At 51.5% G+C, this 16,641-nt stretch overlaps 1 protein-coding gene across 1 annotated transcript in view; it reads right to left on the bottom strand.

The window, feature by feature from the left end:
• Positions 1–15,924, bottom strand: part of LOC123450816 — a 37,871-nt gene extending 21,947 nt beyond the window's left edge. Inside the window, exons 1-2 of the mRNA XM_045127893.1 lie at positions 15,760–15,924; positions 15,565–15,630 (exon numbers count right to left, since the gene is read on the bottom strand). Coding sequence (XP_044983828.1) covers positions 15,565–15,630; positions 15,760–15,924 — 231 coding nt within the window. The remainder of the gene's footprint in view (positions 1–15,564; positions 15,631–15,759) is intronic.
• Between the last annotated feature and the right edge of the window lie 717 nt (positions 15,925–16,641).

Here is a 16,641-nt window from a genome sequence, read left to right as displayed (position 1 = left end):
ATTCGGCAGTCTCCCAATCACATAATAGGATCCATAATAGTTTCGTTCATGCGAATACGCATCGGTCGGTTCACAGCCCTGGTTCCCATCAGCGGCACAGAGGAGGCAGCCGTTCCATAAATCACGAAGATCGCCGCCGTTCACGCACCCCTCCACAAGTTCCAGATCGGAGAGTCCAAGCCAGCAAGTTTACAGGAGAGTCCAAGCCAGAAACGTGGCTGGATGATTACCGAGTGGCAGTCCAGATCGGAGGAGGAGACGACCATGTCGCCATGAAGCACCTCCCTCTGATGCTCGACGGCTCGGCGCGAGCGTGGTTGAATCAGTTGGCCCCCTCGAGCATCTACAGCCGGGCGGATCTGGCCCGGGTGTTCATCAGGACCTTCGAAGGGACGTGCAAGCGCCCTGCTGGCCTCGTGGAGCTACAGCACTGCGTCCAGAAGAAGAATGAGCCCCTGCGCGACTTCATCCAGCGTTGGACAACTCTCTACCACACAGTGGAGAACGTCACCGAGCATCAAGCAGTCTGCGCTTTCAAGGCAGGAGTGCGGTACAGGGATTTGTACCTTAAGTTTGGCCGAACTGGCGACATCTCCATGAGCAAGATGATGGAGATAGCGACACGCTATGCAAATGGCGAAGAAGAGGACCGCATCCGAAGCGGCAAGCACAAAACAGTCGCTGAAGGAGACGGGGGCAACACTCGGACGCAGAAGCAGAAAGCTCCGACCGCTCCGCAAGCAGAAGCTGCAGCCGTAACCAATGCCAAGTTCAAGGGCAAAGGGAAGGCTCAGTTCACCCCCAAGAAGAAGCAGTTCAATAACCCCATCCTGGACCAGCCATGTCCGGTTCATACGAAGATGGACGAAGAAGGTCAGCATCCACCCGACAGACGCCACTGCTGCCCCGACGAACATCTCCACCAGCCTTGATCCTAAATAGGAAGCCGAGCTCACCCAATTCATACGAGAGAACTGGGACATCTTCGCATGGAAACCCTCTGACATGCCAGGTGTACCCAGGGAGTTGGCTGAGCACCGACTGCATGTGGATCCCGCTTCTCGGTCCGAGAGCGCCTGCGCCGGTCCGCCGCACACAAGAGGAAGGCAATCGGGGAAGAGGTGGCCAAGTTGCTGGCAGCCAACTTCATTCCCGAGGTTCACCACTCCGAGTGGCTCGCCAATGTTGTCATGGTGCCCAAGAAGGACAAGTCGCTCCGAATGTGCATCGACTTCAAGCATCTCAATAAGGTCTGCCCGAAAGACCATTTTCCACTCCCCCGCATAGATCAGATTGTCGATTCGACTGCGGGTTGCGAGCGTCTGTCATTTCTTGATGCCTACTCGGGCTATCATCAGATCCATCTGTATGGTCCCGATGAGTTAAAAACAGCCTTCATCACCCCATTCGAGTGCTTCTGCTACATCACTATGCCATTCGGTCTGAAGAATGCAGGAGCTACCTTTAGGCGCATGATCCAAAAATGTCTCCTCGACCAGATCGGTCGGAATGTGGAGGCGTATATGGATGATATCGTAGTCAAGTCACGCAAAGGTTCCGACCTGCTGTCCGACTTGGCAGAAACATTTGCCAACCTTCGTAGGTACGATATCAAACTCAACCCCTCCAAATGTTCATTCGGCGTTCCCAGCGGAAAGTTACTCGGTTTCTTCGTTTCCGAACGAGGGATCGATGTCAACCCCGAGAAGATCGGGACCATCGTCCGAATGGAGAGGCCGGTCAGAATACACGACGTCCAACGGCTCACAGGTTGCCTAGCGGCTTTGAGCAGGTTCATCAGTCAACTCAGGCGAGAAAGCGCTTCCTCTGTACCGACTCATGAAGAAATCAGATACCTTCGAGTGGACAGACGAAGCCCAAGTCGCATTCGCGACCTCAAAGTCTTACTTTCCACCCAGCCGGTTCTTACTGCTCCGCTCAGTAAAGAGCCCCTTCTTCCGTATATCGCGGCTACAAATCAAGTCGTCAGTACTGTTCTTACAGTCGAACGAGAAAAAGAAGGCAAAGCATACAAAGTTCAGCGGCCAGTGTACTACGTCTCCGAAGTCCTGACTCCTTCCAAGCAGAGGTATCCCCACTATCAAAAACTTATCAACGGGATTTACATGACTACGAAGAAGGTGGCCCATTATTTCCAAGACCACTCGGTGTCTGTCGTTTGTGACGCTCCATTGTCGGAAATTCTCCACAATCGAGACACGTCAGGCCGAGTGGCGAAGTGGGCGATGGAGATGCTGTACCGTGATATCAAGTTCGAGGCCAAGAAAGCTATTAAGTCTCAAGCTCTGGCTGACTTCATAGCAGAATGGGTAGAACAGCAGCAACCGAGCAACATCTGCTCGGCCCATTGGACAATGTTCTTCGATGGGTCCAAGATGTTGAATGGCTCCGGCGTTGGCGTTGTGATCATATCACCAAAGGGCGACAAGCTCAAGTACGTGCTACAGATACACTTCGATTCCTCCAACAACGAGGCAGAGTATGAAGCTCTCCTCTACGGGTTGCGTATGGCCATCTCACTCGGCGTCCGTCGCGTGATGGTCTACGGCGATTCGGATTTGGTGGTCAATCAAGTGATGAAAGAGTGGGACGTCAGGAACCCCACCATGACTACATATTGCAGTGCAGTGAGGAAGCTTGAGAAGAAGTTTGAAGGTCTAGAACTTCACCATGTGCCCAGACTGAAGAACCAAGCAGCCGATGAGTTGGAAAAACTCGGATCCACTCGGAGACCAGTCCCGAGTGACGTCTGCCTCGAGCACCTCCACCTTCCCTCAGTCAAAGAAGATCCTTTCACAGAGGAGCCGGCACAACCGATCAACAGATCCGACTGAAGTCGATGTGCCTGCTGTGGTTGACCTGGTCATGGAGATTCTTGCCATCATCCCCGATTGGATTGTGCCGATCATTGCATATATCCTGAGGCAAGAACTACCGGAAGACGAGGTCCAGGCCAGGCAGATAGTCCGCAGGTCGAAGTCGTTCACTGTCATTGATGGCCAATTGTACAAAGAAAGTATCTCAGGCGTTCTTCAACGATGCATCTCCCCAGAGGAGGGGCAGCTGATTCTGGAGGATATCCACTCGGGGACCTGCGGTCATCACGCTTCTTCGAGAGCAATCGTCGCCAAGGCATTCAGGGCAAGTTTCTTCTGGCTGCAGGCTAGCGAGATGGCTATAGATATGGTTGACCGATGTGAGGGCTGCCAGTTCTACTCCAACAAGTCCCACAAGCCGACGTCTGCGTTGAAGACGATCCCTCTTGTGTCGCTGTTTGCTGTTTGGGGATTAGATACAGTCGGACCATTCAAGACAGGCCAAGGTGGATACACACATCTGTTGGTGGCAGTCGACAAGTTCACGAAATGGATCGAAGCGAAGCCCATCAAGAAGCTCGACGCCTCAACAGCCGTCAAGTTTGTCAGGGGCATCATCTTCAGATTCGGCGTACCTCACAGCATAATCACGGACAACGGGACGAACTTTGACTCGGACAGATTCAAAGGTTTATGTACAAGCCAGGGCATCCGAGTGGATTTTGCTTCCGTAGCGCATCCTCAGTCCAACGGACAAGCAGAGCGGGCAAACGGACTTATTTTGCAAGGTTTGAAGCCCCGACTCCTGCGAGAGATAGGACATGCCACTGGCGCTTGGGTTACAGAGCTACCTTCAGTGCTTTGGGGACTTCGCACAACCCCGAACAGATCTACAGGGCGATCACCGTTCTTCCTCGTTTATGGAGCAGAAGCAGTCCTTCCGAGTGACTTGCTTCACAATGCGCCACGAGTCGAACTCTTCTCCGAAGCCGAAGCAGAACAAGCAAGGCAAGATGGAGTGGATCTTCTGGAGGAGGAGCGCGAGATGGCACTAACTCGCTCAACCATTTATCAACAAAACCTGCGGCGTTTCCATGCACGCCACGTCATAAGTCGCACGTTCCAAGCAGGCGACCTGGTGCTCCAAGTGGATCAGCAAAGACCTCACAAGTTGGCTCCAGACTGGGAAGGACCCTTCATCATCTCCAAGGTGCTGAACAACGGAGCATACAGACTTTACAACATCGAGAGAGAGACGGACGAGCCGCGTGCATGGAACGGAGATCTCCTGAAGCGCTTCTACGCGTGACCGTCGACTGAAGCAATGTAAAGAACAAGTATTGGTGAAATAATATAAAGCAGATTGAGTTTTTTGCAGGTTCAAAGTTCTTCCGCGGTCGCAGACTCTGGTCCCAACAAAAAAAAACTTAGCTGCGATCCAGCATCGCCTAAGTATTCACCTTCTCCGAGTGTGCACTACACGTCACACTCGGGGGGCTTAGCTGCGATCCAGCATCGCCTAAGTTTTAACCTTCTCCGAGTGTGCACTACACGTCACACTCGGGGGCTTAGCTGCGACCCAGCATCGCCTAAGTATTAACCTTCTCCGAGTGTGCACTACACGTCCCACTCGGAGGCTTAGCTGCGATCCAGCATCGCCTAAGTTTTAACCTTCTCCGAGTGTGCACTACACGTCACACTCGGGAGCTTAGCTGCGATCCAGCATCGCTTAAGTATTAACCTTCTCCGAGTGTGCACTACACGTCACACTCGGAGGCTTAGCTGCGATCCAGCATCGCCTAAGTTTTAACCTTCTCCGAGTGTGCACTACACGTCACACTCGGGGGGGCTTAGCTGCGATCCACCATCGCCTAAGTTTTAACCTTCTCCGAGTGTGCACTACACGTCACACTAGGGGGCTTAGCTGCGATCCAGCATCGCCTAAGCATTAACCTTCTCCGAGTGTGCACTACACGTCACACTCGGAGGCTTAGCTGCGATCCAGCATCGCCTAAGTTTTAACCTTCTCCGAGTGTGCACTACACGTCACACTCGGGGGCTTAGCTGCGATCCAGCATCGCCTAAGTATTAACCTTCTCCGAGTGTGCACTACAGGTCACACTCGGAGGCTTAGCTGCGATCCAGCATCGCCTAAGTATTAACCTTCTCCGAGTGTGCACTACACGTCACACTCGGAGGCTTAGCTGCGATCTAGCATCGCCTAAGTTTTAACCTTCTCCGAGTGTGCACTACACGTCACACTCAGGGGCTTAGCTGCGATCCAGAATCGCCTAAGTATTAACTTTCTCCGAGTGTGCACTACACGTCACACTCGGGGGCTTAGCTGCGATCCAGCATTGCCTAAGTATTAACCTTCTCCGAGTGTGCACTACACGTCACACTCGGGGACTTAGCTGCGATCCAGAATCGCCTAAGTATTAACCTTCTCCAAGTGTGTACTACACGTCACACTCGGGGGCTTAGCTGCGATCCAGAATCGCCTAAGTATTAACCTTCTCCGAGTGTGCACTACACGTCACACTCGGGGGCTTAGCTACGATCCAGAATCGCCTAAGTATTAACCTTCTCCGAGTGTGCACTACACGCCACACTCGGGGGCTTAGCTGCGATCCAGCATCGCCTAAATATTAACCTTCTCCGAGTGTGCACTACACGTCACACTCGGGGGCTTAGCTGCGATCCAGCATCGCCTAAGTATTAACCTTCTCCGAGTGTGCCCTACACGTCACACTCGGGGGCTTAGCTGCGATCCAACATCGCCTAAGTATTAACCTTCTCCGAGTGAGCACTACAACTCACACTCGGGGGCTTAGCTGCGATCCACCATCGCCTAAGTATTAACCTTCTCCGAGTGTACTCTAAACGTCACACTCGGAGACTTAGGGAATTCCACGGACCCTCAATGAGGCTCATGCAGATGTCAAAACAACTGACATGTTCCGAATGTTTGCTTTTGGCTTCACCAAGAAACGCCAAACAAAAACTCGAGTCAACATTGCAACAGAAGAGCAAAAGAATCAATTCAAAGTTCAACCAAAGATAGTGGCTCGGTGTAGATCAAGCTTACCCACACCGAACCAAGAATGTGAAGGCCAACAGCAGTGGCCAAAGTTTCTTACAGATCCACTCGGCATACCGAGGATAAAAGTGTTTTTACGCTTCATCTGGATTAACACCAGGACTGGAGGGCTCTACGAACGTGTCCAGATCAATACCATCGGCGATGCGGGTGGCGCTTTCAAGGAAGGTTTCCATGAAGTCTTCGAATCGAAGTTTCTTCGTGTTGGCCACCTTCAACGTCTTCAACTTCTCCTCGCGCACCTCCTTGCAATGGACTCGGACCAGAGACAGAGCAACATCTGCACCACAACAAGCTGCAGATTTCTTCCACGACTGCACTCGGTTGGGAATCTCCTCCAGTCGGGTCATCAGGTTCTCCATCTCCTGCCGCGACTCATCTTCTGGCCAAAGCTCCTTGTCGATTCGGCCAACGACTTCTCTCAGTTGACCGATGAAAGGACCAACTTTGCCCACGCGGATGTGCGCACGGAGCAGATCCCGATTGGCGTCCTCGCCGAGTGGAACGTTCTCAAGAATCGACCGCTCCACGTCAGTTGCTTCAGCTTCGGCGTCAAAGCAAAAATCTGCGACAACAGGACAAACAGACAATAAGTGCCGAGTGAGCACAACCACTCGGACAAAGCAGGACTTACCAGCCAGACGCGTCATCATCTGCCGAGCCCAGTCGCTGACATATTTCTCCTGTGCTCTGCACCGTTTGTTCAGCACATCCATCTGACCCATCAGAGCAGTCCTCTGTTTCCCCATCTTTTCCACTTCCTCAGTCAACACCTTGTTCGCTTCCCGAGCCTGCTCCAATGACTTCTCTCGTCCCTCCAGAGCATCCTTCATGCCAGCCATTGCGAGCATGGCCGCATCAAGCTCACCAGCGAGCTGATTCCTCTCCGCCTTGAGAGTCTCATAGGCTGTTCCCATCTCACAGGTTTTCTGCCACCAAACACCAAGGGACAATCAGAAAATTCAGCAATAAAAGTCTAAGTTCTTCAGACCCCTGCCCACGCAAGCAGTCGACAGCGGTCTCGGGGACTACACCCAGTGGGTTCACTGAGAGTGACCCCACTGGCATGCAACTCAAGCAGGCCCGCCCTATTGAGCTGCATGTTACCACCTACGCCTACGAGGCCAATACTACCCGACCTGAGTACACCTTACTCTCGGAGACTCTTACAAAAAGTGCACTCCGAGTGACACAACTGCTAGCAGTCGGTCATGTTATTTCCAGACCTGACCAAAGCAAAGACAATATGTATAAAGACAACTGCCGGTGCAAGCACTCGACAAAAGTCTCGGGGACTACACCCACTGGGTTCACTCAGAGTGAACCCATTGCAAACAATAGCTGCTATCCAAAAACACCCAGTGGGCTACAAGAGAAAAATAAATACTTACTAGCCCACTTACTCGGATATCATCCCGCAGCTCCAAGCTCCACTGGTACAAGGACGCGACGGAGTCGTAGGCCCTCTTGGCTTCCCCAGCCATCAGCTCCGCCTGCACCATGGCTCCCTTGGCCGCTCCCACCTGCTCCTCCGGGAGACGCTGGATGTTGAACTCGACATTCGACGAGCCTGGCATCGTCGGAAGTTCCTGAGGCATCCCGAGGTCCGTTCCAGTCGGCACCTCAACCACCAGCGCCGGTTCAGTCGGCAGCATCGCCTCAGTCGGCGGCACGTCGGCAGCGAGAGCAACAACAGGCGGAGCAGCCTCAGGAACGGGCTCCACAGCCTGTTCAGTCCTCCCCTGGTCGCCCTCGTCCACGCAAATCGCCCCTGATAGACCGAACGACGCAAGATCTCAGAAAAAGAAAGAGACAGAACCTATGATAGAACAAAACACTCAAGGTCACTACAACTCACCTGGCTGGGACGAGACGGCGTTGTCCGTGTCCATGAGGTCGTCTTCTTGGCGCGCCGGAGAGGTGGCAGAAGTAGCAACTCTGTCGAGTGAAATCCATTCGACCAATGAACACGAATTCACTCGGATATCAGAAGAAATTAGAAGATCGATACACTTACGTGGAGGTGACGGGGACAACAACCCTCATCCGCGGCAGAGCCTTCCGAGGTTTGGACCCACTCGGTTTGGCTGCCTTGGAAGACTGACCCGCAGGTTCAGCGGCAGCATCCCTGGCCCTTTTAGTGCTCCGAGCACCCGGGACCACCGGGGCAGTGGGCGGAGCACTCGAAGATGCTGGAGGGGCCGAGGGAGCGACAGGCTCGTGTCGGCGCTTGGTCCGATGCTCTGTTTGCGGAGGCGGAGAGTCCTGCTCTTCGTCTTCTTCCTCTTCCTCGCTGGTCTCTTCCTCTGACTCCCCGCTGTCGGAGACATATTCAGCGCTCTCCACGCTGTCCTCCTGGCTGCCTTCCTCCTCCTCAGCCGGGTTCCCGTTCGAGACGGGAGAAAACCAGTTGGTCCACTCTTGCATAAAATTCAGTCGGCGACATCAGACGTCGCACAGAGATTCAAGCAAATGATAAGATTAAGACAGTTAGGAGCACTCGACAAGTGCCACTCACCTGATTCGGAGGAGGATTATCCGCGCAGAAGGGCTTCACTCGCCGAGATCCTTTGGGATTCTCGCACGGGCCTATGATCTAGAGCACCCACGAGGTCACCCTCTCCTCAGTCACGCCCACAACGTTGGTCCGAGTGGAATCCTCGGGCCCCGTATAATGCCACATGGCGTGGTCGCGAGCCTGCAGGGGCTGGATACGCCGACCAAGGAAGACCTCCAGCAAGTCTATGCCAGTGACCCCCCTCCTGACGACATCTACGAGCGCCCCGACCAGAGGCTGGATGTCGTTCTTCTCCGCGCTCGTGAGCGCGAGTTGCTTAGGTGGGGTGGGCCGATCTAAGCTAAAGGGAGGCAGCCCTGTCGAAGCGTTCGGGCAGGCGATATCCTGGCAGTAGAACCACGTCGACTGCCAGTTCCTGACTGACTCGCTCAGCTGGAGAGTAGGATAACTGCTCCGACTCTTTTTCTGGCAACCTAGACCCCCGCAGAGCTGGAGAAGATGTGTTTTATCATCCGACTGGCTAAGTCGTTTGATGGTCTGGGATCTAGCAGAAAATATGTGCTTGAACAGCCCCCAATGGGGAGGACAGCCAATGAGACACTCGCACAGAACTATAAAGGCAGACAGATGGGCGATGATGTTCGGGGGAAAGTGGTGAAGTTGTGCCCCGAAGTGATTCATGATGCCCTTGAAGAAAGGATGCGGAGGCAAGGAGAAACCTCGATAGACGTGGCTGAGAAGCAAGACGCGCTCCCCCTCCCGGGGGGCCGGCTCGACCTCGTTCTCCGCCGGCAGCCTCCAAGCCTTGTGCACGATCATCCCGTGCTCGACCAGCTGCAGCTGATCTCCCTCCGTCACCGTGGAGGGGAGGAAGTCGCCTTGAATCCACCCCGCCGGCAGCGGCCGCTGCCGCCGCTGAGCAGGAGCCGACGCCTTCCCCTTCTTCTTCCTCGCCTCCATCTTGCTCGTCTGACCCTTGGTCATGGCGGAAACTGCGAGCCCGCGGGAGGAAGGGAGAGGGAAGAGTGTAGAGGCGCTGGAGGTGGCGAGAGAGACGGAGCAGGCAAATGCAAGAGATTCGGCGAGCGTAACGAAGAAGCCTCGTCACCGAGATTTAAGTAGGGTTTCGACTGGGTCGCTGGCAGGTGGCCCCGAAACCTTATCCCCCCGACCCACCGCGGCGATATTAGTGGAGAGGTTGAAGGCGCGAGAATCGAGGCGTCAGGCGCTACTCGAGCGTGATGGCGTCATCCTCGTTGAGCGCGCGGAAACCGAAATTTGAGATCCCGGAAAATCCGCCGGTGTCAGTTGACCCGTCGCGTCAAAAGATGCCACTGAAGCACTTGGCTTCCGACAGTCTGTTTCGCGAGTACTTCCACTCGGATCGTTGGTCAGAAGAGATAAAATGGATTGAGGCAAGCAACACCCAAGCCAAATCTGTTCCAGTCAGATCCAAACTTCAAGCAACGCTTCGTCGTTTCAACCCTAATCCATTCGGGGACTAATGATGGGGTCAAAGTCCTAGGGTAGGGTCATAGGCCTGCCATGTAGGTCCTACCCAAGGACTACCCCTCACAAAGGACAAGGCCCTTAGTCAGTCCCGACTGAATTAAGGAGTCCCCATCATCCAGTCGGTAACAGATCCTCGACCATCCAGTCGGAGACTAACATTCGGAGGATACCAAGCTAACCGACTAGCTACACTCGGTACATCGTAACCTCTCTCGAGGGAAACGGTCGTGCGTTTCCGGGTGCATTTATTAGCATTCAGAGAATACGTTACCTATAACGTACGCATTCAATCCCCACTACTCCACCCCTGTACCGGAACCGTTGTGGAGGGCAGCGCACTCTATATAAGCCACCCTCCCCCACTGGTAGAGGGGTTAGCAACTCATTGTATTCTATATTTCCACTCGACAACAAGCTCCCTGAGCACTGAGACGTAGGGCTGTTACCTCCACCGCAGAGGGGCCTGAACTCATACAACCTCGCCGTAGCTGGGACTCTCCCCATCCTTTTCGTACCCTACACATCTACTGTCAGGCTTATACCCACGACATTGTGGATTTGTGATCAGATTATCTATGATATATATTTGAGTCTTTGCTGATTTCTTTTATGCATGATTTGATATCCTTGTAAGTCTCTCCGGGTCTTGGGTTTTGTTTGGCCAACTAGATCTATGATTCTTGCAATGGGAGACGTGCTTGGTTTTAGGTTCTTACCGTGTGGTGACCTTTCCCAGTGACAGTAGGGGCACCAAGGCACACATCATGTAGTTGTCATCAAGGGTAACAAGGTGGGCTTTGTCGTAGATATGAGATTGTCCATCTACATCATGTCATCTTGCTTAAGGCGTTACTCTATTCTTTTGGACTTAATACACTAGATGCATGCTAGATAGCGATCGACGTGTAGAGTAATAGTAGTAGATGCAGAAAGTATCGGTCTACTTGTTTTGGACGTGATGCCTATAGATATAATCATTGTCATAGATGACGTCACGACTTTGCGCGGTTCTATCAATTGCTTGACAGTAATTTGTTCACCCACCGTCTACTTGCTTTCATGAGAGAAGCCACTAGTAAACACTACGACCCCGGGGTCTATTCACACCTATCGTTTCCACTTTCGCTTTTACTTTGCTCTGTTACTTTGTTGCTTTCAGTTCTCACTTGGCGAACAATCTATAAGGGATTGACAACCCCTTTATAGCGTTGGGAGCAAGCTTTTTGTGTTTGTGCAGGCACTTGAGATACTCCTTCACTGGATCGATACCTTGGTTCTCAAACTGAGGGAAATACTTACCACCGCTGCGCTACATCAGCCTTTCCGCTTCGAGGGAACACCAACGCAAGGCTCCAAGGCCACGGGGGAAATCCTTTGCATATTTGCCTAGGAAGTCCCTTAAGGCGTAGCCGTAGCAGAAGGATTCCTCGTGCCGTTGTTGGGGAGTATCAAGAAAAGAACAGTCTCCCGTCAACACGCCTATTTCTGGCACCGTTGGAAGGTCTTTTGTTGCAGTACCAGAAGTATTTCTGGCGCCGTTGCCGGGGAAGGAGAGATCTATCCAAGTAGGTCTCACAAACTCATCTCCTGCATTTACCTTTTTGCCAGTTGCCTCTCGTTTTCCTCTCCCCCACTTCACATTTGTCGTTTTCATTTGCATTTCTCCTTTGCCGTTTTCTTTTGCCTTTTGCCTTTTTGCCGTTTTCCTTTGCCGGTTTTCTTGCTTGCTTGTGTGCTTGTTTGTTTGTTGAAGTAATCATGGCTGAAAACACCAAACTTTGCGACTTCTCGAGTACCAATAATAATGATTTTATTAGTACTCCGATTGCTCCTGCCACTAGTGCGGAATCGTATGAAATCAACGCAGTTTTGCTGAATCTTGTTATAAAAGAGCAATTCTCTGGCCTTCCTAGTGAAGATGTCGCATCCCATCTCAATACCTTCATTGAGCTTTGTGATATGCAAAAGAAAAGAGATGTGGATAATGACGTGATTAAGTTAAAACTTTTTTCCTTTCTCGTTGCGAGATCGCGCAAAAACTTGGTTTTCTTCTTTGCCTAAAAATAGTATCGATTCTTGGGATAAGTGCAAAGATGCTTATATATCCAAGTATTTTCCGTCGACTAAGATCATCTCCTTACGTAACGATATCATGAATTTCAAGCAACTTGATCATGAACACGTTGCACAATCTTGGGAGAGGATGAAGCTTATGATTAGAAATTGTCCCGCTCATGGCTTGAGTTTGTGGATGATTATACAAATCTTTTACGCTGGCTTGAATTTCGCTTCTCGCAATATCTTGGACTCCTCCTCAGGTGGAACGTACATGGAAATCACGTTAGGAGACGCTACAAAACTCCTAGACAATATCATGACCAACTACTCTCAGTGGCACACTGAAAGGTCACCTGCTAGCTAAAAGGTACATCACTTTATTCATGATGTTGACAATCATGCTAAAAATTACATGACGGGCAACGTTTATCATGGATATGTGCTAGTAGTGCACCAGTTGAGCCCTCATAACATCACTTTAGACAATTTTGTAAGATTTTTTATACCATTGCGTCACTAATCCATCTTTTTTATACATTGTTCTTAAGGAAAACTAGTTTGCTAACTATATTCCTATTACTAACAGGTACTCCCGCCAGAGACCATGCCTAAATGGATGTTTACCACCGTTGATTTGCAAATGGTTAGCTTACGACCAACCCCGAATAATTATCATGGTAAATAGAGGATATATCAAAGTGAAGATACTCTTACAATCAAAGGATGGAGAAAGGCAATACAAGCATCCATGAGACCATTTGGAGAGGAATACTTGCGCATCCCACAAGTTGAAGATGGGTTGATCTGTGTTCTTCAATACGGAGATGTCGGAGTTCTCCTTTATTTTGCTTTTTTTACCTAAGAGAGATAGTAGTTAGTGTTTCAACCTTGTGATAACTTGTTCGTTTGCTACTATGATAACAACCAGAATGATGAGGAGTTCATCTTTTTATGCTATTTTACCTAGAATGATGAAGAGCTTTAATTTTAACTAGTATGCACAATGATGAGGAGTAATATGCGATGTCGTGTAATGCTTTATGTACGTACTAGCAAGAGTCTAGTTGACACCGACCAAAAACACCAACAAACATAAGGAACCAAAGATGATGGACGCAAAAAGAAAAGGGGAAACACAATATGAAACCCCTAATAAAACCCTCCAAAACCCCTAACCCCCCCCCATTTAAAAAACCCAGCACCTACAAGCTGCTGACGCGTGGCTGCCTTTTGGTCCCGGTTGGTGTTACCAACCGGGACTAAAGGTCCTCCTGCCCTGGCGCCCTGCAACAGCCACGTGGCGCAGCTTTGTCCTGGTATGTAAGACAACCGGGACTAAAGGTATGGGCCTTTAGTCCCGATTGTTTAGTAGCGGTTGGAGAACCGAGACTAGAGTCCGTCTGAAACCGGGACTAATGACCTTTTCCTACTAGTGACGGTTCAACAGTAAACAGGCCGGAGTAGAAGTTTTGCACGAGTCCCTTGATCTCTCACTGGGAAGAACATGTCGAGCCATCATCCCTGACCAACAAGCAAATTTTGATTGTTCTGCAATGAGCCGTTGCTCATGCCTGGAAGAACGCAGTGTTGCGGTCCCCAGACTTGAGCAAATCGACCCACGATCGTTGGTTCGCCATAATCTCCTCACGCTAAACAGTTCACATAGCTGGCCTTCCAAAGACCGTTCCTCATTCAACAAAGTGGGAGAGGGAGGCGAGGCGCGGATAGGAGCCAAATGACGTTCCAGCTTCCCAATATGTCGCCACATGCACCCAAAAGCCTCTCTCCTCCAAGTAGGCAGTGAACGAGCCACATGTTTCGCATTAGACCAGGTAGATTGCAAAGAAGGATTGTAGATCTGCCATTCGACCACACCCGCTCAAGAGTGTCTTTGTAGTCTTCACCTCGTAACCACATTTCTTCAAACCTAAAACCTTGTTGAACTGGAGGGGTCCGCATCTGATTAGCAGAACCTTCCAAGGAGATCAAGATGGGGTAGTGAACCGATGTGGTGGCGATGAGGTTCTCCATAGTACAATCTTTGAAACAACCAGAAAACGCCCCATTGGCCATAACCCGGTCCACCCGGCACTTGACATGGCTACAAGAGTCTTGTTTGTTGCACCAGGTGAATCGAGGACCGGAGTAGCCCAAGTCAGTTAAGCCGCAATCCATTAGGCAGCCCCTGAATGTCGAAATCTGAGACTCAGACTGATCCCGAGGACACAGTGTTCATCTTGGAAGAGAACTTCCTTAAAGTCCCCACAACAGATCCAAGGGTCGTCCCAAGCCGGTCACAATCGACATAGCAGCTCCCAGAAAAGGGGTCTATTCTCACGCCTTGGCTCTCCATACACGAAGGACGCCCGAAAAACCACACCTTCATCCAGCTGCACTTGAGCGTCGATGCATCGCTTGTTAGCTGCTCGAATGGTCATCACAGCAGATGAACACCAAAACAAAGCGAAACCACCACTGAGACCCTCACTGTTGACCAAAAACAGCTCGTGAACCCAAGCGACCACATAAAATTCTTAACACGAGAATCCCTCATCTTCGTCTCCCAAAGGAAGAGGAGGGAGGGGTTAGAGATTCACAAGCCAGTGAAGCTCGCCAACTGTCCAGTTCGACCCAAACCTCGACAGTTCCAACATAAGATACTCATTGCGTCAGGCGGGGTTGCCTCGCAGCCTCCGCTGGATCTATCGATCGAGTTTTTGAGATGTGTTGCTTCTTGTTGGAATCATAAACAACGATGTTATCCTCACCATCATAGACACAATCAGCACGAGGACACGGAACAATAGCTAGAGTGTTCTCCTTCACAGCCCCCTCAGAAGTCGTCCCTTCCTGGTCTTTAATTGATTTCCTCTTTATCCTCAAAGGGTCACCCTTCTTCCGTGACACGGGGAACAACTCTCGTTCAGGGTCCACCCCGCGCCCTTTGCCATGGCCCCGAGCCGGTCGTCCACGACCACGACCAGTCCCCCCCCTTTAAAGGAGAAGACACCTCTCCTTCACCTCCAGTCGGAACCTGACGAACACCAGGCTTGGCTCGACCAGAGGAAGGCACACGTGCCTCTGCATGGGAATCCTCAGCAGCAGCAGATGAAGAAGCATTACTAGACTATGGATCCCCATATTTCTTTGGGGGCTCTCCATTCAATGGTAACTTGTTAGTGGACCCCTCGGCTCGGACACATGATTGAGGAGTGACCCAAACGTCCACATGAGAGGCAATAAAATGGGAGCCACTCATACATCGCGGAGTAGATCTCACTGGTATTCAGCTTGGACGAGGTTACTGTCACATAACGGACGAGCGGATCCTGAACCACAAACTCAACCCGCCCACGCATTAAACTTACCCAACAGCGGCCGTCGGCATCAGACTACACCTTGGAGATCCTCCCAATTGGTTTGGCAAATTTCATTCCCAGTTTGGCCTTCATGGGCCTTGGCGGCCACTGCATGATGCGGGCCTAGACGGCCAAGCGACCAAAGTGAACTTGAAGCGGCTGAATATTCAGGTCGAATACCTTGAAAAGCATCGCATGCTTGCCCACCATCCATAGCGAGCCGTCGATCACCCTAGTTGTGTCAGCCTGGACACCAAATTCAGCGACGAACACATTATCCCCCAAGGGGTGGAACAGCAACCCTTTCGGATTGCCCCATGTCGGCCGCAACGCCGATGTGATCGTCTAGATGTGAAGGGTACTCGGGCACAACACCTTCCTCACTAGGGCACAATCCGGGGCCACCGGATCGAAGTCGTCTTCATCATCCAGGACCACCGGATGCGCCTCCACCGCCATGATGCGTAGCTGCTCCACCAACTCCTCCACACGAACCGCGGAGCCTGATCCACCCGCAGAAGAGGACGATTCTCCAACCATCGTCTCCTTACGATGGGTAGGGGACACCGGAACCGGCGATACCGTCAACACCGTCCATGCGACACACACCCCCGAGGGCACCACACCTCACCCCGTCACGCGCTTCTGACATCGGGAACCGATGACCCACGACCCGCCTCTGCCAAGGGTGGGCGGCGATCCAGAGAACGCCCCTTAATCACCCTGAATAGCGACGATACAGAGAGTAGCCAGGACCTAGGAGGGTCAAAAGAGATCAAGCGGACATGAAAAGAGGAATTGGATCCGCGTCACAGACCCATACAATGATCTAACCCTAGGAACCACCCGTGCCGGTGCGTACCGCCCAAGGTGGTTGTTCCAAGAATGCCTTTGTATATTACGACCCAGTTAGAGCATCTACAGCCGGAACATGCAAATCCGGTGCTTCAAACGCACAGTGATCGGGCGTGTCCGCTTTAAACCCCTACTTTTTGTCCGCGTAGCCGCACCTTTCATATTTTTTTTCATATGTCCGATCACTTGCACGTGTTCGATGGATAAGAAAAGAAAGAGAGAGAAAAGAATGAATAAATAAAAAAAAAGTGATATGGGATGGGGTTGTGTCCTACGTGGCAGACTGACCAAGATTATCCGAGCGCGTCCGTAAGCCCTCATATCATCACCATATTTGAGATGGATATGAGGAAAACTGATCAGTCTAGGCATTTGAGATGGATATGAAGATCCGTTTGAATT

Source organism: Hordeum vulgare, chromosome 4H, assembly GCF_904849725.1.
Source record: "Hordeum vulgare subsp. vulgare chromosome 4H, MorexV3_pseudomolecules_assembly, whole genome shotgun sequence".
Lineage (NCBI taxonomy): Eukaryota > Viridiplantae > Streptophyta > Magnoliopsida > Poales > Poaceae > Hordeum > Hordeum vulgare.
The sequence above is the reverse complement of the archived record's forward strand: the minus strand, read 5'-3'. Positions and strand labels throughout refer to the sequence as shown.